Source organism: Sceloporus occidentalis, unplaced genomic scaffold (genome assembly GCF_023333645.1).
Source record: "Sceloporus occidentalis isolate IW3139 unplaced genomic scaffold, rSceOcc1.0.p SCAF_3, whole genome shotgun sequence".
NCBI lineage: Eukaryota > Metazoa > Chordata > Lepidosauria > Squamata > Phrynosomatidae > Sceloporus > Sceloporus occidentalis.
Window position 1 is genome coordinate 127,164,898 of NW_028316983.1, and position 20,600 is coordinate 127,185,497.

Sequence of the window (20,600 nt, forward strand, 5' to 3'; positions counted from 1 at the left end):
AGAGCAGAATAGAGTGGCACTATTACTTCCCTTGATCTAGACACTATACTTCTATTGATGCAGCCTAAAATCGCATTGGCTTTCTTAGCTGCTGCATCACACTGTTGACTCATGTTCAACTTGTGGTCTACTTGGACTCCCAGATCCCTTTCACACGTAGTTTCATTCAGCCAGGTGTCCTTCATCCTATATCTGTGCATTTCATTTTTCCGCCCTAAGTGCAGTACCTTACATTTCTCCATGTTGAAATTCATTTTGTTAGCTTTGGCCCAGCTTTCTAATCTATTAAGGTCATTCTGAATTTTGATCCTGTCCTCTAGAGCATTAGCTATTCTTCCTAATTTGGTGTCATCTGCAAATTTGATAAGTATGCCCCCAATTCTGTCATCCAAGTCATTGATAAAGATGTTGAAGAGCACTGGGCCCAGGACAGAGCCCTGTGGGACCCCACTGGTCACGTCTCTCCAGGATGAAAAGGAGCCATTGTTGAGCACTTTTTGGGTTCAGCCACTCAACTAATTACAAATCCATGTAATAGTTACTTTGTCTAGTCCATATTTTGCAAGCTTGTTTGCAAGAATGTCATGGGAAACTTTGTCAAAGGCCTTACTGAAATCAAGATATACTATATCCACAGCATTCCCTTCATGTACCAAGCTGGTAATTTTATAAAAAAAAAAGAGATCAGATTTGTCTGCCATGACCTCTTTCTCTGAAAGCCGTGTTGGCTTTTTGTGATTATGGCATTGCTTTCTAGATGTTCACAGACTCTCTGTTTAATGATCTGCTCTAGAATCTTTCCTGGTATTGATGTCAGACTAACTGGATGATAATTGTTTGGATCCTCTTTTTTCCCCTTTTTGAAGATGGGGACAACGTTTGCCCTCCTTCAGTCTGCTGGGATTTCTCCTGTTTTCCAGGAGTTCTCAAAGATTATTGCCAATGGTTCCGATATTATATTTGCCAGTTCTTTTAATACCCTTGGATGTAGTTCATCTGGTCCTGGAGACTTAAATACATTTAGATTTACAAGGTATTCCTGTACTATCTCTTTACTTATTCTGTGCTGTAATTCCCCTATTCTGTCCTCTGCTCCATTATCCTCAGGTTGAGCACCCTTTTCCTTTTCTGAGAACACTGGGGCAAAGAAGGTGCTGAGTAATTCTGCCTTTTCTCTGTCTTCTGTTAGCATTTTGCCATCTTCTCCACGCAGTGGCCCTACCATTTCCTTCTTCTTCCTTTTGCTGCAGACATATCCAAAAAAGCCCTTTTTGTTGTTCTTAACCTCTCTAGCAAGCCTGAGTTCATTCTGTGCTGTAGCTTTTCTGACTTCATCCCTACACGTGCTTGCTATTTGTTTGAATTCCTCTTTGATGATTTCCCCATTTTTCCATTTCTTATACATGTTCCGTTTAAAACTTAGCTCAGTTGAAAGTTCCTTAATCATCCATCCTCGTTTCTTGAGACATCTCCCATTTTTCATCCTCATTGGAACTGTTTGAAATTGTGCCTTCCGTATCCCCCCCTTGAGAAATTCCCATCCATCTTGAACTCCCTTCTCTTTTAGTATTCCTGACCATGCCTCCAAGAGGTCTATATCCTTCCTCAACAGAGTAGAGGGAAGCCTATGGCAAGTCACAATGGATTGCTTGTGACCAAGGATGCACATTAGATAGGCATGTTTGTGGAAGTTAACGGTGTGGATTTGTGCAATCTGAGGATGTGGGCAGATCCTTGGAGAGGTGAGAGCCACCATGTGCTTACTGGACCCATGCCCATTTTGGCTGCTAAAAGCCACCAGAGGAGGACTCTCTGATTGTGTAAGGGAAGTAGCAAATGACTCATTACAGCAAGGCAGTCTAAAAGAGACTGAAAAAAATCTTCCCTAGATCCCACCAGATTGGAAAACTATTGGCCAGTCTCAAAATATTCCCTTTTTGGGTGAGGTATTGGAACGTGCGGTGACTTCTTACCTCCAGGGGTCCTTGGGTGAAATAGATTATCTAGATCTATTTCAATCTGGCTTCAGACTTGGCTATTGGACAGAGACAACTTTGGTCACCTTGGTAGATGACCTATGCAGGGAACTGGACAAGGGGAGTGGACCTCTCAGTGACTTTTGATACCATGGTATCTTTTTGGGTTGCCTCTCTGAAATGGGCTTGGGGCATTGTCTTACACTGGCTTCAGTCCTTCTTGGAGGAGTAGACCCAGAATGTGCTGGGTGATGCCTATTTAACACCCGGGCCACTAGCTGTGGTGTCCCTCAGGGCTCAGTTCTGTTCCCCCATACTGTTCAATATCTACATGCAATCGCTGGGAGAGATAATCTGGAATTTTGAGGTTCAGTGTCACCAGTATGCTGATGACATCTAACTCCATCTCTTCTTTCCATCTGACTCCAAGAAAGCTGTCTCTGTACTGAATCAATGTCTGCTGTCAGTAATGGACTGGATGAGGGTGAACAAATTGGAATTTAATCCAGGCAAGACAGAGGTGCTTCTGGTCCGTCGGAAGGCAGATCAGGGAATAGGATTCAGTCTGTGTTGGATGGGGTTACATGTCCTGAAATCTCAGATTCGCAGCTTTGGTGTGCTCCTGATTTTGGATCTGAGCCTGGATGTATTGATAGATTTTTGCCTTCTCTTTCCTCTTCCTTACATAGATAGGGATTTCCTGCATGCAAATTCCCTCCTCTCTCTGATTCAAACTAACCATGTGATTTAGGTCACTCCCCTTTTGTGACTAACAGATATTCACTCAAATATTTTCGATTGAACTATCCTTTTGTCTTCTCTCACCTTTCTTTGGAAAGATGGTGAGATTAAGATTACTTCCCTACCTGAACTATTCACTAGCTAGATTAGGATATAGCTTTTATGTAAATATAGATTAAAACCATTAGTAAATTTTTGTTTTGAACTACAAGCTACTTGGATAGTTTTTGGAGGCAGTCTCAGTTCTTAGGGAAGCATAGTTAGACAAAGACAGATTTCTGCTACTCTGCTAATTTAAAACTAGACCCTAACAGGCTTGACTTTGACATTTTTGAATATTTTTGCTTCCTTGTCAAGAGCTGAAGCCTTGGAAAACTGAAATTACTCTACAGAATGCTTAGGTTTCAGCTTTGGCCAGGAGTGCATTTGTACAGTTAAAACTAGTGTGCCAGCTGCATCCATTCCTTAAGAAGTCAGATCTGGCTATGGTGACAAATGCCTTGGTTACATCCTGTTTGGACTACAGTAATGTGCTTTATGTTGAGCTGCCCTTGGAAACTGTTCGGAAACTTCAGTGGGTATAAAATGCTGCAGCCAGGCTGTTGACTGGAACTGGTTACAGGGATCATATCACTCCTCTGCTGAAACAGGTGCATTGGCTACCAGTCCATTTCCGGGCAGAATTCAAGGTGCTGGTTTTGATCTTTAAATCCTAAATGGCTTGGGTCCAGACTATCTGAAGGACTGTATCCCCCTATACAAGCCAGCCTGAGCACTAAGATGGCAGGGGAAGGCTTTCTCTCAGTTCCACCACCTCCACAGGTGTGGTTGGTGAGGACTTGGGAGAAAGCCTTTTCCGTGGCTGCTTCTAGACTGTGGAACTCCTTTCCATGGGAGGTCAGGTTGGCCCCCTCCCTGCTTTCTTTTTGCCAGCAGCTGAAGACATTTTTATTTAGGCAGGTATTTGGTGGATGAATTTTACTTCTGTTATGCTGTAAATACTTTAGGGTTTTTATTGGTTTTAACTATGTGTTTTTAACTGATGTTTTAATATCACTAATATTTAATTATTTTTTAACATTTGTAATCAATGTTTTTACTTCTGTCTTTTAAAATTATTGTAACCCACTTTGAATCTCACTATGAAGAAATGTAGGATATAAATCCTTGAAATAAAAATAAATAAATAAATGTTCATATACTTTCCAGGGGAAGAGCAATACCTTCAGGCTATGAGCATATGCCTTACATGCAGCAGGCATCACCTCCTGGCATTAAGAAACTAGGATTTGGAGAATGCTGGTGGCTAGTGTAGACCATACTGAGTTAGACAGACCAGTGGTCAAAGTACAAAGTAACTTTGTAAGTTCATGCAGCCTAATTTGCATCACATTTGCTGCAAATATGTTGCCCAATTACTCTCACTACTTTCTTGTATAGATTTTTAATGCCTTGAATGTCTGTTGCTAAAATAACAAGAGCTCTAAATATATTTTAATACCTATTTCCATTGACCGAAGGCCAGAAAGTAGTAAGGGAAATTAGCTTTTCTGTTTTAATGTTTAAACTATTTGGTCTAATAACAGTTCGTTGATCACTATGTTCCTTATCACTTTTTTGCAATAATGATCTCAACCTCCTTATTTCTATTGTTACATTCAGTACTGCTTTTCCTTATCTTCAACTAGGGCTTTTCAGAATATGAAAAGAAGGTGAGGTGAGTGAGGCTCACAATCTTTCTCAACCTTCTGCTAGGGGATAATTGAGTTTTCCAGGCAAGCCAATCAACAGTTCAGTAAAATATATTTTAAAATATAATATACATATACTCATGAAAGAAGAAAGTAAGTAGAAATCCAGTGCATTACCCTGAATATCACATGGATGACTATCTGCCCATTGCAGAAATTGTGGGGGTGTGCTTGATGCAATGAACCTCAGGCAGAAGGTTAAGACAAATGACCTGAGGAAACTGATGAGGTCTGTGGAGATGTTGTAGTGTCATCACACTCCCAGTGTTGCAGCTCTTCTGCAGTCATGGAGACTGAGAATCATAGGGAAAGAGGCTGTCATTATGAGGGAGAAGGGATGGGACATTTAGAAGGGTCTCATGATGTAGTACATGCACAGATATCCTCATGCAGAGAAGTCAGCATCTGCTGATTTGAGAGGTTGCTGTAGCAAGTGGTCTCATCATTAGAAATATAGATAGTCAGGTTGGTGATGGGTGTCTACATTGTGTAGTGTATCGTGCTGAATAAGCTAGAAATCTTTGAAGAGTTCACAAAATCACTATGGGTGACTTTGGCCTGTCCCTAATAGTGGGCGACTTTGGCCTTCCTCACCAAAATGCTCAAGGGAATCTTGAGGTGGAGAATGAATTCGGGGAGGCTTCTAAAGAAGACCATATTGTAATAATGGGTGACATTATCTTAAAATGGCTGGATAATGCATGTTTGTATCCTAAGTAAGAGGTAGAATTTCAAGATGTCCTACATAACTGTACACTAGGACAGGTGGTCATGGTACAAAGCAGAAGAAAGACAACCTTGGATATAATAGTGAGAAACTTAATAGTGGCATTGCTGGAGACCTAGTGTAAGATGTCAACATGATGAATTGACTGGAAACGGTGATCATAATGCTATCAGATTAATCAAACACGTTTCTATTTAAAAAGGAAACATCTCTAAAATGAGGGAACTTATATAAAAAAGTTAAAGTTGGAAGAGTTAAACCCGTCCAGGATGTTAAATAGATAATACAAGCAGGAACCCAGCCAGAGAGATATGTGGACCACCAATAACAATAAAAGTAAAAGAGTTCTGAAGGAAGAAAAGAGTGAAGAGAAGCCAAGTGAATTATTTTAAACTGTCTTCATTGTTAAATATATTTGGACACCCATGCCTACACTCTTGGGAGAGAAGTGAGGAGCTCAGGCAACTAGGAGTGATAAGAAAGAAAATTCAAAACCTCACTGACACAGACAAAAAATTACTGGAGCTCAGGAAGTGTGAGGAAAATGCAGCCCCAGGGAGTTTCGGTATTCCTCCTCCACACCCTTGTCACCAAAATTTTATAATTTGACACATAAACTAGCCTAAGAGAGAGGAACTTTCACCTAAAATGGCCCAGAGAAGGCCAAAAAGCTGACAAAATTGCCCCTATGTCCCCTAGGCACTGCTGGGGAGATATGGACATGATAAAAATCATCTCCCCCAGGTGCTGAAAGGAGTGCAGCCCTTCAAGGCTCCTCGGGGGAGGAGAGTTCCTCCTAAACATTAACAGTTGGCCACTCCTTGTCTAGATAGTATCCATCCAAGGGTTCTTACGGAACTGAAAAGCAAAATTGCTATTCTTCTAACTAAAATATGAAGTATGTTCCTTCAATCAGCCAATGTACCAGAGAATTAGAGAACAGTCAGTACAAAACCACAATTTAAAAAAGAGACTTGGAGAGATCCAGTGCTTTGTAAACTTATTGCAGGTAAATTGGCAGAAAGTGTTATTAAGAATAAAAAGATGAAGCATATAGAAAAAAAAAGTCAACTTCTATAAAGGTAAGTCCTGTCTCATTAGCTTAAGATGTAAATAAATAGATGGACAGGACGAACTGGTAGACAGTCTCTAATCAGACTTCCAAAAGGCTTTTAACAAAGTCCTGTGTCAAAGACTACCTAACAATGATGGGATAAGAAGAAATGTCTTCTTATGGAATGATAGTAGAAAACAAAGGATTCTTGCCTCACAGGAAAGCTTGCAGCCCCGCGTGGAAAATGTGTGAGTGTGAAGTGCTCTGCCAGGGCGTGCCACTGGACACAGACACTGCATGTCTGGTATCTTTCCTTCTGACTGGCTAAGTTAAGAGTGTGTGATTGGTTTCCTTTTTCTTTATGTTATTTGACATATGCTTTGCTCTCCTTTTGTTCTTTATATCTACTTGTTGGGAACTGGAGGGTGGAATTTTGATTCTATGCTCTTTACTCTTCCTTCTACCTCATTTTCTTAAATAAACAACCTTCTTGAGACCAGAACTGCATGGTTATTTCACCTGTTCATATACTTTGAACCCATATATTTGGCAACTAGATAGGCTGAGAGTGTTACACTTGACAGCTAGTGACTGAGCTGTGAGCATGCATTTGACTGCCAAGGCCACAGGTGTTGCATTTAACAGTTAGTCAGGATGTGGGTGTAACACAATCTTGGATTCCTTTTCAGGAAAATTTGGTAGGATACAAGCTCCTCCCCTCAAATAAATACTACGCACACACACACACACACACACACACACACACACACTTCCCAAGACTGAAGATTTGTACCTGTGTCTGAAAGAAGTTGATATTCTTTTGACTGTGATCTTTTACTGGAAGATGGATTCTTCAGTTCACATTCAGAGTCCACACCTATGAAATTTTTTTGTTCCTCTTTGGCAGTGGAGCAAGAAGTTGGTACTGTGGGAGAGTTTGAAAATAGAGGCAAGCACATTAACAGTTCATAAGAGATATCACTGTCTTGATTCTCATTTAATAGAGTAGCTTGTCAAACATCTGACAGCACTGTACTTTTCTCATTTAAACTGTATGTGGGGTGTGCCGGCCATTCTTCCCAGTACAGTTTCACCAGCCCCCCCAACCAGCCTACCTGATTGCTGATGTTGAGACAAAACAGCAAGTTGATGAACCCCAGCATCTCCTCTACTTGGTTGCACAGAACTCAGCCACCGGACCTGCTTGACTAACTCCAGGGTAAGAACAGCCAAGGTACTCTGACAAAGAAGAGAAAGCATTAGAGGCTATCAGAGCAACTTTGATCCCACATGTACATGCTTTCATTATATACTCCTTTGTTCTGCCATCAAAGCACTTTCTTCTAATCAAGCTATCATCACTTATTTAATGCAGAATTGACACCTCATGCTTACCCAGGTGAAGGCATCCCAGGGACTGTATAGATGCGAGAGGTTCCCATATCCACCAGCTTTGTGCCGTTGATGCCTGCCATTTCAAAACAAACAAACAAACAAATAAAAAGTAACTAAATAAATCAAAATTTAAAAATTGAGATAATAAACTGTAATGCAGGCTGCATCTAAACTATGCGTAGCATACTCAAAACATGCACTGATGGGGAAACTGTTGCACCTCACTCTTAAAGGAGAAAGTTCACAATTATGTGCCTTGTGCTGTTTTAGCTCTATGGGGAGGACAGAGCTTCTCAGAGCTATAGGCATAGATCTGAGAAGCTCCTTAATGCCTGAACTGACGAATGCAAAAAAGTAAGTGAGATCTTATATCCCCAGGATGATCTTAAACTAGTAATCTACAATTCTGGATTTGTGCTCTCTGCTGAGGTGGATAGAATCATAGAATCACAGAACTGGAAGAGACCACAAGGGCCATCCAGTCCAACCTCCTGCCATGCAGGAACTATTAATCAAAGCATAGGTGCCCGTCCAGCCCATGGCCCATATGGGAGTCCTTATGGCTACCTGATGCTCCTCCCCCAAGTTTTGGCTTAAAATGGTCCCTTGCAGGGAGACAATTTTGCCACATTTTCAAGCTTCACAATCTGTTTTAAGTTGCAGGGAAAGCTGCTTTATCAAATCCTGAATGACTCTGGGCATGTCAGCAGAATTCTCTGAGATCCAGGGAAGACAGTGGCCAGTGGACCTCTCTAGGGGTTCCATCTCAATAGCAGTGAACCATGGGAGGTTGCTGATGTTAGGGTGCAGTTGTGGCTTCACTTGTCACCAACTGTGGTTCTATTCTTTCCCTACTTGGCAAGACACTCCTTCAGTAGCCCTTGCTCCAAGAGTGTGCTCTATTCAGGATTCTTTAAGGAAGGTCTTTGGGTGTTGTGTCATACAGATAGCTCCTGGCTTTTCTTTCTCTGGAACAAACACAGGAAAGGTTTTGATAAAAAATAGGGCAGGGGAGAAATCTTATTAATTTTAAAAGACTAGGTGGATAGCAAAAAGAAGAGACATTCTTGGTCTGTGGAACAAATATCACGGGCAGGAGGGATCTTCTGTGTTTATAGTTAAAATACATACAGATTTTCTGTTTGTTTATCTATTCGTATATCTTTGTACGTTCTATTATAAAGGCATGATATTAGTATTCTACATGTTTCAGAATTGTGGTTTTGTTGAAGCTATATAACTTTGTTTCTTTTCCATTTCCCCTTGCTAGGTGGTGTTTGGATGTAGCTGTATATTTAATATTGATGAGCAGTGTGTGGTATCAGGGGAATTGAACCTCTGTGAAGAGATGGTTATGACTTTTATTGCTGATATCTATCAATGTCAGAGTAGCTTACACAATGGAAGGTATTATTGCATCATTACATTTCTTAGGTTGTTTACCAGGCGTGAGGATGGTAAATGGATTTTCTCTGCCTGTCTCTCTCAGACACTGATTTGTTTCACCTGTGATTGCCACAAACCCCCAATGACATCCCACTGGATATGATTGGTGCACTGTTGGTGTTGGCCAAAGATAGGAGAAAAAACCAACTGGTAGGTATACCATAAACCACTAAGTAACCACTGTAAATAAATCCAGAAATGCTATAACAATTCTAAATAGATATATATGTCTAATTGACCGATTCTAAATGAACATAAATTGATAATACAATTTGTATATGAGAACAATAATTATAAATGAAAAGTCCAACCAAAAAACACCTTGCAAGGATATAAGATGCTGCAAAGACAAATTCTTCTGTTTATTCCATGGCTGATAATATAGGATGAATGTCCCAATGATATAAGTTCAATAAACAGCCTGGCAATAATGACAGTGTCCCGGTGAGGCTACTCTGCACTCCCAAGCTCTGATTTTGGCCCCAAGCCGCCGCAAATGGCAGTCTGTACCAGGCCTGTATTTTCCCCTTACATTCTAAATAAGTGTGTGAGATAACAGCAGATTTCTACCCATAGAGCAGAGATTGTCCTGCCTAAACTGTCTGTGAATTATCCCCCGGGCCCACATGTATACCTGAGAAGACTGGTTCTTCCCTTTGCATACATTCTGGGAGGCTTCTTGATATTCCTTATTTATCCTGGTTGAGGATCTTTTCTTCTTAAACCAAGCAAAGTAACATTTACCAAATTTTTCTTCCCATCTGTGATCTGTTTGGTTGTATAATTCAAGTTTCTTAATCTAATTTCTACTGTCTTCTCTAATATTTCAAGTTAAGAATCAGTGACCATTTAATGAACCAGATTGTTACTAAATATGTCTCAATTATAGATTTCCCAAGAGCCACAAGATCCTGGGACAAAGTTGTGAAATCATGAAAATGTGACTTGGACCCTGTACAGATGGGCCCTTTGCGGCATGATGGCGACGTGCTAGGGTTGCTTCGGGGCGGCGTGTGCACACGCCCTGCAACCCTAGCACGTCACCATGATGCTATAACTGTGCGGCACCATCCAGATGACGAGCACAGCTATGATGTCACTGCTGTGTGGTATGTAGATGGAGCCACACGGCAGCGATGTGCTCGTGCCATCGCCAGCTGTTTATGGTGGCGCAAAAAGGAGCCACTTTTCAGTGCTCCTTTTTTTGCGCAACCGCACCGTGCAATTTGGTTACTGCAGTGCAGCTACACAAAAAAGAGAGGCAGCTCCTGGCCTCCTCTTTCTGGCGGTCTGTACCCTGTCTTGGGCTGTAGTTTGGGCAATAGATGCTAATTTGGGAACAAGCACCACTATCTTTGTTGTTGTTGTTGTTGTTGTTTGACTTCAAGTCATTACCAACTCATAGCAACACTAAGGAGAACATTTCATGAGGTATTCCAGGGCTGAGAGTGTGTGACTCATCCAAGGGCCCCCAGATAAACAGGGAATCAAACCCTGATTTCCAGACTTGTAATCCAACACACAAACCATGATACCATGTTGGCTCTATCCACCACTATCTTTATCCGAACAATATTCTTATGTTGTACTCTATGTACCTTTACCTGTGTGCTCATACTGAAAGACAAAACACTAGGGTGACTTATTCTTCTCTGAACTAAAAATTTTCTTCCCATTACTTGTGTTCAGTTTTAGATTGGAAGCAAGCTGAGGCACGGCTCTGTTGTCTTATAATGCACACTGATAACTCCCATAACAACAACAACAAGAACAAAGTAATACTTTTAACCGAAGTACATATGTGCAGCATTCCCTTCCACTTTATAATGAGTTGTACCTATCAATTCTTTTCTTTTGTACCTGTCAATTCTTTCCTTCTACATTATAGAAGAGCAAATTTGATCAGGTCATAGAGAGGTGAAATTCTCATCTGGGCATAGCTCTCAACAGACAGAATGTTTTCCTTTAAAGCTAGTCACAGTAGTGTTTTTTTTAAAACCAGAAACTCTTCAGATTTTCAAAACATCTACTGTCAGTGATAGATAATGTGCTTTCCCTTGACAACTCAAGTTTTATGTATAGTGAAGAGTTAAAAAAAAGGTGGATTTTAAACCAGGAGAACAATAAAGATTGCTATGGGATCAAATGAGTGGAACTCCACCATATTTTTCATTAGCATTTCTGGATTAAAATCCATTTGGTTTTCTACTTTATAAAAATGTACATAAAACATTTACCTTAGATACAGACCTGTGTCATTCTGAACCCACAAAGACAGAGAATCATAGCCAATGTATAATCACAAAAATAGGTGCAAGTGCACAATCATGTTAGATTAACACATAGCCCTTGGTTTCTTGTTTTATTTGAGATCTTCATAGTTAAGAGGGGGCCAAATAAAATACAAGATAGGTTTGGACTGAATGGCCCTTACACCACTCCTAACTCTGGATTCAATAATTTGTATTCAACTGAGTTCTGATTTTGTGCATGGAAGAGGAGACTTGGAAAGTGCATTGGCAGATGCATATTAATTACATTCTCCTATACCGCAAGAAAACCCTGCAAAGTCTCCATAAGTTGGAAACTACTTCAAGGCACACAACAACAATACAACAACCTGAAGGATGTCCACTGTAAAATATAGCTTGGTATACTCTTTCCATACATAGCATAGACTCTAATCATATATGGAGAGAGAATTGCCAGATGTGCAAGCAGGGTTCAGTAAAGGAAAAGGCACTAGGGATCACATCACAAATATATGATGCATAATGACACAAAGCAAAGAATTCCAGGGGGGGGGGATCAACATGTGCTTTAAAGACTATAGCAAGGTCTTTGACTGCATAACTAATGAAAAGCTATGGAATGCTCTTAAAGAAATGGGAGTGAATGCCACTACATCTGATAGTCCTGGTGGTAATTTCAGATTACGTACACATAAATGTATTATCTTGAATTATTTATTTTTGAAATATAGTCACTATCCTTGCTGGGTGGGGGATTCAAGGACCTGTAGTTCAAAGGAATGTTTCCAGGTTCTTTAAATTGCTCTACTGATCTGTCATGTTCTGCATCTTGAAAAATATGCACACATCATGTATGAATGTCCTTCCACACTACCTGAACTGAAAACAGCTACATCTTGACAAAATGCACGCTTGTGACTAACACTGTCATAATTTTTTCTCCCATATGACTTTTAACACCTTTGCCTGATGAAGAAGCCAGTGGAGTTTCGAAACCTTGCAACAGGTATTTTGTGCATTCTGGTTGTATGGATAAAGTTTTGTGGATTTTGGATGGATTATTATTATTATTAAGCTTTATTTATAAAGCGCTATAAATTTACACAGCGCTGTACATACAATCTTTTTAATTAGACGGTTCCCTGCCCTCGGGCTTACAATCTAAGAAGATGTCATTGTACTATGATATTTGACAACTATGGCGCTGGACAGACGGGCCCTATGGGGTGCCGTCGTTATGTGCGAGGGGTGGTGCTTCCAGATGCACGTGACAAGGGCGTCAAAATGGCGGCGCCCCGTACGTATGGGCGCTGCCATTTTGACGTGATGGACGCCTAGCATCCGCATGTCCCGCGCCTTTGTGATGCCGCAAGTGCGCCATTGGTGCCTTGCGGCATCACAACCATGCCGCAGAAAGAGCCCACTCCCTCACGCATCAAACCAGGGCGGCGGGAGACCACCCTTTTTGGGCGGTCTGTATCCCGCCTATGATACTTATAAGCCAGTGCTACTCAACAAAATCTTTCATTTCACAGGTTGTGATAAACTATGGTTCACTCTTAAAGAAATGGGTGTGCTATAGCATTTGATTGTCCTGATGCAAAACCTTTAGTCAAGATAAGATGCTACTGTTGCAACAGAATATGGAGAAATGGAATGGTTTTCAATTTGGCAAGGGGTTCTGGCAAGGTTCATATCACCCTATATGTTCACCTTGTATACTGAAATACTATACATAAAGCAGGACTAAACTTGGAGTAAGAAGGTGTGAAAGCTGGAGGAAGGAACATCACCAGTGTAAGATATGTAGATGATAGTATAAAATAGCAAAGACTTGAAATAATTGCTGAGGAAAATCAAGGAAGGAAGTGCAAAGGCAGGTTTACAGTTGAACATGAAGAAAACAAAAGTAATGACCACAGGTGATTTACTTAACTTTAAAGTAGATGACGAAGACACTGAAATAGTTCAAGATTTTCTGTACCCTGGCTAAGTCATTAATTAAAGTGGAGACTACAGTCAAGAAATCAGAAGTAGGTTAGGGCTTGGAAAGGAAGCTATGACAGGATCCTCAAGTATAAAGATATATAATTGAATAATGAAGTTAGGATTGTCATTGTATTTCCCATTTCTATGGAGTTTATCACAGGAGGGAAATCCTGTGCAGAAATGGGGGCTTAAATCAGAAAAAACCTGCAAAAGTGTAAAAAACTTTTTAGATTGTGCGCCATTGGCAGGTTTTTAAAATATATTCTTGGTTTTACTTGGTTTTGTACAGTGCCGTGTAGATTTACAGTGCTTTATAAATAAAGCTAATAATAATAATAATAATAATAATAAAAGTGGTTGATTTTCACACCATGTCGGTGTTACAGTGGTGTTAACCCGAATGGAAAGTAGATGGAAATTAGACAAAAGCTGCTCCTTTTTACTTCCGGAAAATCCCCAAAGTAAAAAGGAGTGGCTTTTGTCTACTTTCTGTTTGGGTTAACACCAGTTTAACAACGACGTGTGTGAAAATCAACCTTCTTTTGCAGGATTCCCCCCCCCCCCAGCTTTTAAATCCAGTTTTTGCATGGGATTTCCCCTGTATGAGAAACTCCTATGCATGGCTGTGAAAGCTGAACAGTGAAGACGTGTTGCTGGAAAAGAGTTCTATGGATACCATGGACTGCTAAATAGAGAAATAAATGGGTCTCGGAGCAAATCAAGCCTGAATTCTCCCTAGATGACTAAACTGAGGCTCTCTTACTTTGGCCATATCATGACAAGACATGACTCACTGTAAAAGACAGTCATGCTTGTTAAAGTAGAATGAAGTAGGAAAAGAGGAGGACCACATTCCAGATGGATAGGCTCATTCAAAGTAGCCACAGCTCTGAGTCTGGAAGACCTGAGCAAGGGCACTGATGATAGGATGACCTAGATGTCTCTCATTCATAGGATTGATCGCTATTAAGTGGAAGTCGACTTGACGGCAGTCAACAACAACAACAAGCTCAACATGGTGGCCTCTGGACTGGTGTTGGCATGTAAGCCATCAAGTGCTTGTCCATGGAAAGTTTCCAGGAAAGAAAGATAGAAAGAGTTGTAGTCAATGGGCACAAACATGGTGCCAGTCCCTGATACATTGAGGTAAAACCTCTGTTGGTCCCTCACATCAGATAGATTGAGAAAAACTGCTATAAACAGCTTTTTATGAACTCCTCTAACGAAGAAAGCAATGCATTATGTCAAAAGTAACTAGAAAGTACTTTCATTGGAATCATGCCTAAAACTTGTTTTAATCTATGAGTCAATAATAGCTTTCCATTTTTAGTGCGAGTTCAGCGTATTTGTAAGTTTTTAGACTTTTAAACTATTTCACAGAGTAACAAATGTAATAGAATAGTTACTGAGCTGATGGCTGGTGACTGACCTTTCTGGTTACATTAATCATAATGCCATTTCTTCTTGTCTGTAATGTAATAGTGACAAGTGGTTCAGGAGAAACAACAAAGAGAATTCTAAAATCCTGGTATAGCTGCAACAGGTCAGCAGCAATTGCGTCCCCCTGTTCTCTTAAATCCGACCTTTTTAAAATCGAAAAACGATTTAAAGTTATCAGCATTTTTTAAAATGCCTTGGCAGTTCAAATTTATATTTATCCCTATATTCAGATTATGGATGGTACTAATAGTACTAGGAGAGTTGCTTGCAAAGGTCCTGCAATGCTCTTTACCTTTATGTTGCAGGAGGCACCTTATTATATACTGCATTATTATTTGTAGCACTTTTTGAGACTAACTGAGAGAGAAAGAAGTTGGCAGCATGAGCTTTTGTAGATTTCAGTCTACTTCCTCGGATGCATTTTATTATTTTACTATTTTTATGAGGAAGTAGACTTTAGGAAAGCTGTTGCTGCCAACTTCTTTCTTTCAGTTAACATCAAATGAGCTTCAAAATCTCTCTAAATACTGATTCTACAGACTAATATAGCCATATCTTGGTATTATTATTTATTAAATATATACCTCACTCTTGTCCTTATGCAGGACTCAAGGTGGCCCCACATTTTAGGAGGATGAACAGCCATTTATATCCCATATATATATTCTGACATAGTCTTGTTCTTGCCCTTCATTAGTGAAATACATCACAGATCAATGTCAACAGTGCAGTTCAATGTACTTCAAGTCATCTCATGTCACTACCTTATCTGGCAACCTGACATCATATAATCTGAATTTCATCAGTGAAATTATTAATATTTTCATAGTGATTACAATATCCAGACCTATGGCCTGTTACAGACTGCCAAAATAAAGCTGCTTCGGGTCTCTTTGGAGATATGCTATTTAAATGATGCATGGGTCCTAAGAATCCGGAAGCTGCACCAGAGCTGCACTCCAGTGCTTAGGAATGGAGTGTGGCTTTGGCGCGACCTCCGGACTCTTAGGACCCATGCATCATTTAAATAGCATACCTCCAAAGAGACCCGAAGCAGCTTTATTTTGGCAGTCTCTAACAGGCCTATGCTTCCATATAACTACTGGACATGTTAAAATACTTCAGGAACTGGGTATGTTTAGCCTGGAAAAGAGAACGTTAAGAGGCGACAGGATAGGCATGTTTAAATATTGGAAACGGAGTGATATTAAAGATGGAGCAGCCTTGTTTCCTGCTGCTCCAAGTCTAACCTGCAGTTTGGTACCACTTTGTCATTACTTGATGCTATGGAATTCTGGGAGTTGTAGTTTTGTTAGATATTTAATAATAATTAATAATAATTTGTTTTATTTATATACCGCTATTCCAAAGATCATAGCGGTGAACAGCAAGTAAGCTAATTAGCAAGTAAGCTAATTTGCCCCCAACAGTCTGGGTACTCATTTTAGTGACCTCAGAAGGATGCAAGCCTGAGTCGAGCTTGGGCCCTTTTGCTGGTCTTGAACTCGCAACCTTGTGGTTTCGAGTGAATGGCTGCAGTACAGGCATTTAACCACTGCGCCACCAGGGCTCCATTTAGCCTTCTCTGACAAGAGCGCTGGTGCCACACTGTTGTTGTGTGTCTTCAAGTCATTTCCAACTTATGGCATCCATAAGGCGACCCTATCGTGGGGTTTTCTTGGCAAGATTTGTTAAGAGGGGGTTTGCCATTGCCTTCCCATGAGGCTGAGAGAGCGTGACTTGCCCAACGTCACCTAGCAGGTTTCATGGCCGAGCTGCAAATTGAACCCTGGTCTCTAGGGTCATAGTCCACACTCAAACTACTGTGTCATGCTGCCACAACAAACTACAAGTCCAAGAATTTCATAGGATAGAGCCATGACAGCTATAGGGGTGTTAAACTGCATTAATTATGCAGTACAGATTGGCTCTAAGTTACAGACCAATAGATCCAAACTACAAGAAAAGAGATTCCACCTAAATATTAGGAGGAACGTCCTGACAATGAGAACACTTTCCCTCAGAGAGTGGTGGAGTCTCCCTCCTTGGAGGTCTTTAAGTAGAGGCTGGATGGCCATCTGTCAGAGATGCTTTGATTGTAATTTCCTGCATGGCAGAATGGGGTTGGACTGGATGACCCTTGGGGTCCCTTCCAACACTAGAGAGTTTATCACATGGGGGGGGGAAGCAATTGGAAGCATAAATGGTGATTAACCCATGATAATCCTGCAACACACGACGTTGTGTTCAAAGTGATATTATGCCATGAATAACCGGTTATTCATTGCGCTAATGGTTTTCACACTGCGTCGAGATGAAACGTGATTAAAGTGCCATTTATCTTGTGAAGAACCAGGCAAGAAACAGCAGCAAATTGTGGGATTTTCCCGTGAATGACTTTTTGCCGTTTCTTACCTGGTTATTCCCTGGTTATTCCCAGGATGATGGCTCGTTTTAATTGCGTTTTAATGTCAACTGTGCCATTTTCTCTGGCTAATCACTGTTTAAAGTCCGAAGATACTAAGATCCTCCACTCAGAATCTTCCTGTATGGTCCCAGGTTCTTTCTATGGTTCCTTCCTCTCTCTCTCTCTGTTTAGCTGTAGTGACTCCATAAAATTCATGTCCTTAGGGCTGCCTCCGCACTGCAGAAATATGTAATCTGGTTTGACAGCACTTTTACCTACCATGGCTCAAGGCTATGGAATTCTGGGAGTTGGAGTTTGTTGTGGGGTCCAGAGCGGAGCTCCGCTCCGCTCTGGACCCCACAACAAACTCCAACTCCCAGAATTCCATAGCCTTGAGCCAGACAAGTTAAAGCGGTGCCAAACCAGGTTATTTCTCCAGTGTGGACGCAGCCAAAGGAAGAGCATGGGGAGCCATGGCAGTGGAAGCGGTGTCAATCCGGATTATGTGTGCAGTGTGAATGCAGCCCTTGTTCGCATTGGGTTTGGAGGCAGGCTCACCTCTGGGCAGTGGAGTCCCCCTCTGGAGGCTGGAGTGGGGCCACAGGGCGAGGGCGGGGGATGCCTCCTCCTCCTCCTCCTCCTCCGAAGGACCTCACTGAAAGAGAGAGACAGAGAGAGAGAGAGAGAGAGAGAGAGAGAGAGAGAGAGAGAGAGAGAGAGGTGTCACTCAGGCAGTGAGGAAGCAACCAGCCCCCAACCCCCTGCCTTTGCCAGGCCCACCTCCTCTGCCCAGGCTCCCCAAGAGGCGCCACAACATCCTCCCTTCCTTTCACGGCGCAGGACAGGGCTCAAGGTCCCAAGCAGCAGCAGCAGCAGGAGGAGGAGGAGGAGGAGGCAGCTCAACTGAAGGGGATTCCCCTCTCGGCAGCACAGCCCTCCCTCCAAAGGCAGCCCCCTGGCCCTCTCTCTCTGTCTTCCTGGCGGAGATGGGGAAGAAGCCACATGGGACTGACTCTGGGGCAGGGGACTGGCTTGAAAGGAAGGAAACACCTATCTTTAACTGTTTTCAGATATAGATATAGTTCTGTAGACACACTGTCTGTCTGCATATACACACACACACAAAAACACTATACACACACACACTTAAACTCTCTACACACACTTAATATATATATATATATATATCTACTCACACTTGTGTATATATCACAGAAACGCACTCTTAATACACACACACACATACATACATACAGAGACTTAAACTTTCTCTCTCTGTGTGTGTGTGTGTATATATATATATATACACACACACACACAAACGCTATACGCACACACACTTAAACTCTCTACACACACTTAATATATATATATATATATATATATATATATACCTACTCACACTTGTGTATATATCACACAAACACACTCTTAATACACACACACTCATACATACAGAGACTTAAACTTTCTCTCTGTGTGTGTATATATATATATATACACACACACACACACACACACACAAACGCTATACGCACACACACTTAAACTCTCTACACACAATATATATATATATATATATATATATACCTACTCACACTTGTGTATATATCACACAAACACACTCTTAATATATATGTATACACACACACACATACAGAGACTTAAACTTTCTGTGTGTGTGTGTGTATACACACACACAGTTAATCTATATATGCATACAGACACTTAAACTTTCTCTGTATATACACACACACACACACTTCTTTTCCCAGGATACACCCTCCATTTCAAAATTCTGTCCCGGAGGAATGTCAAAATGTCCTCCATTTTGAGCATGGTTAAGGAGCATGGTTTAACATTTATGTGCGTGTTTTTCGCTTTTTATTTGGTCATGGTCTCCATTTTCCTTGAGCGAACTACATTTTGCAGTGCATTGTTGTTTTCCTTTGCACTGAAGGCCTCTGGTCACCCTGGGCACACAACAACAACAACAACAACAACGACAGCAACTGCTGCCTTTTGAGTGATGGTGATGTTTGTGTGGTGTTGAAGAAGTGTGACTTAGAAAATATCAACCTGCTTTTGAAATGTGCTGGATTAGGTGGCAGAGTGACCACAAATTATACCCCCTTGAGCCATATTCTCATATGAACATACTATACAAATGACAGTAATGGCCCATAGGGAAACCATAATTGCCCATAGAGGATCATTGGGGAAAACATGCTATGGGCAAATATTGTGCATTGATTCTCTGTGGGCAAGTATTGCCATTTGTTTTACTATGTCCCCTATATGGACGTTTAATTTTAAGTTTCTATGGGTCTCTTGTGTTCAAGGCAGTTCAGCACCAGCTATGAGGCCTTCCTGGCCTCCAACAATATTTTGGGCCCAGGCCAATCTGCCTTGAGAGAGAAAGAAAGAGGGCAAAGCGATCCCGGAAGTTAAGACGCAAGTGCGGCTCTATCACCCTATCTCTGTGCTCATCGGCAGCGAAGGGCAATGATGTCAAACGCAGCCAATGAGAACGAAGCTCCTCCCCTTCGCTTCCATGCGCACTAAACAGAGTGAAGGCAGAGTGGGGCCTGAATGCCCTGAAACAGAAAGGGCGGGGCAGCGAGAGTTGCTCAAAGGTGACGTCAGACTTGGAGGCTCTGAGACTTTAAGAGATTTGGGACTTCAGCTCCCAGAAGCCTCAGCCATGTTGGCCGATAGCCTGGGATTCTGGGAACTGAAGTCCAAAATCCTTTAAAGAGCACAGTTTGGGACCACTGCCTCCTTCATCCTCCCAGATCTTTTTATGTGCAAAATTTACACATGTGTTGAGATGAATATTGGATTTACTTAAATAAACAAAACTGTTCTAATTCGAACAATGCTATTTCCCTATAAAATGTTAAAAATATGTATGTAAGGAGATCTTGTAGCACCTTTGCAAGAAAGAGGTTGGCAGCATGAGCTTCTTTTGTAGACTTAAGTCTACTTCCTCAGATGCATCTGGAGTGGTGGCCCCCAAACTGTGCTCTTTAAGAGATTTTGGACTTCAGCTCCCAGAAGCCTCAACCATGTTGGCCAATAGTCTGGGATTCTGGGAACTGAAGTCCAAAATCCCTTAAAGAGCACAGTTTGGGGACCACTCAGAGGAATGCATCTGAGGAAGTAGATTTTAGTCTAGCAAAGCTCATGCTGCCAATTTCTTTCTTTCAGTTAGTCCCAAAGGTGCTACAAGATCTTCCTACATACTGATCCCACAGTCTAACGCAGCTAAGCCTTTGAATTCTACCATCAAGTCATTTCCGATTTACGGTGACCCTAAGGCAACCCTATCATGGGCTTTTCTTGGCATGTTCCCTGAGAGGGGGCTTGCCGTTGCCATCCTTTGAGGCTGAGAGAGCGTAACTTTTGCTGGGCCATGGCCA

General features: G+C 41.4%; 1 protein-coding gene across 2 annotated transcripts in view; it reads right to left on the bottom strand.

Annotated features, from left to right (window-relative positions):
• The window catches only part of LOC149316749 (DAP3-binding cell death enhancer 1-like), a 35,779-nt gene extending 17,588 nt beyond the window's left edge, over window positions 1-18,191 (bottom strand). For both annotated transcript variants that reach the window (XM_089516159.1, XM_089516158.1), the window contains exons 1-5: window positions 17,959-18,191; window positions 17,737-17,833; window positions 7,645-7,717; window positions 7,365-7,488; window positions 7,043-7,174 (exon numbers count right to left, since the gene is read on the bottom strand). In XM_089516159.1, coding sequence (XP_089372285.1) covers window positions 7,043-7,174; window positions 7,365-7,488; window positions 7,645-7,717; window positions 17,737-17,833; window positions 17,959-17,995 — 463 coding nt within the window. In that variant the 5' untranslated portion in view covers window positions 17,996-18,191. The remainder of the gene's footprint in view (window positions 1-7,042; window positions 7,175-7,364; window positions 7,489-7,644; window positions 7,718-17,736; window positions 17,834-17,958) is intronic.
• Window positions 18,192-20,600: the final 2,409 nt, after the last annotated feature.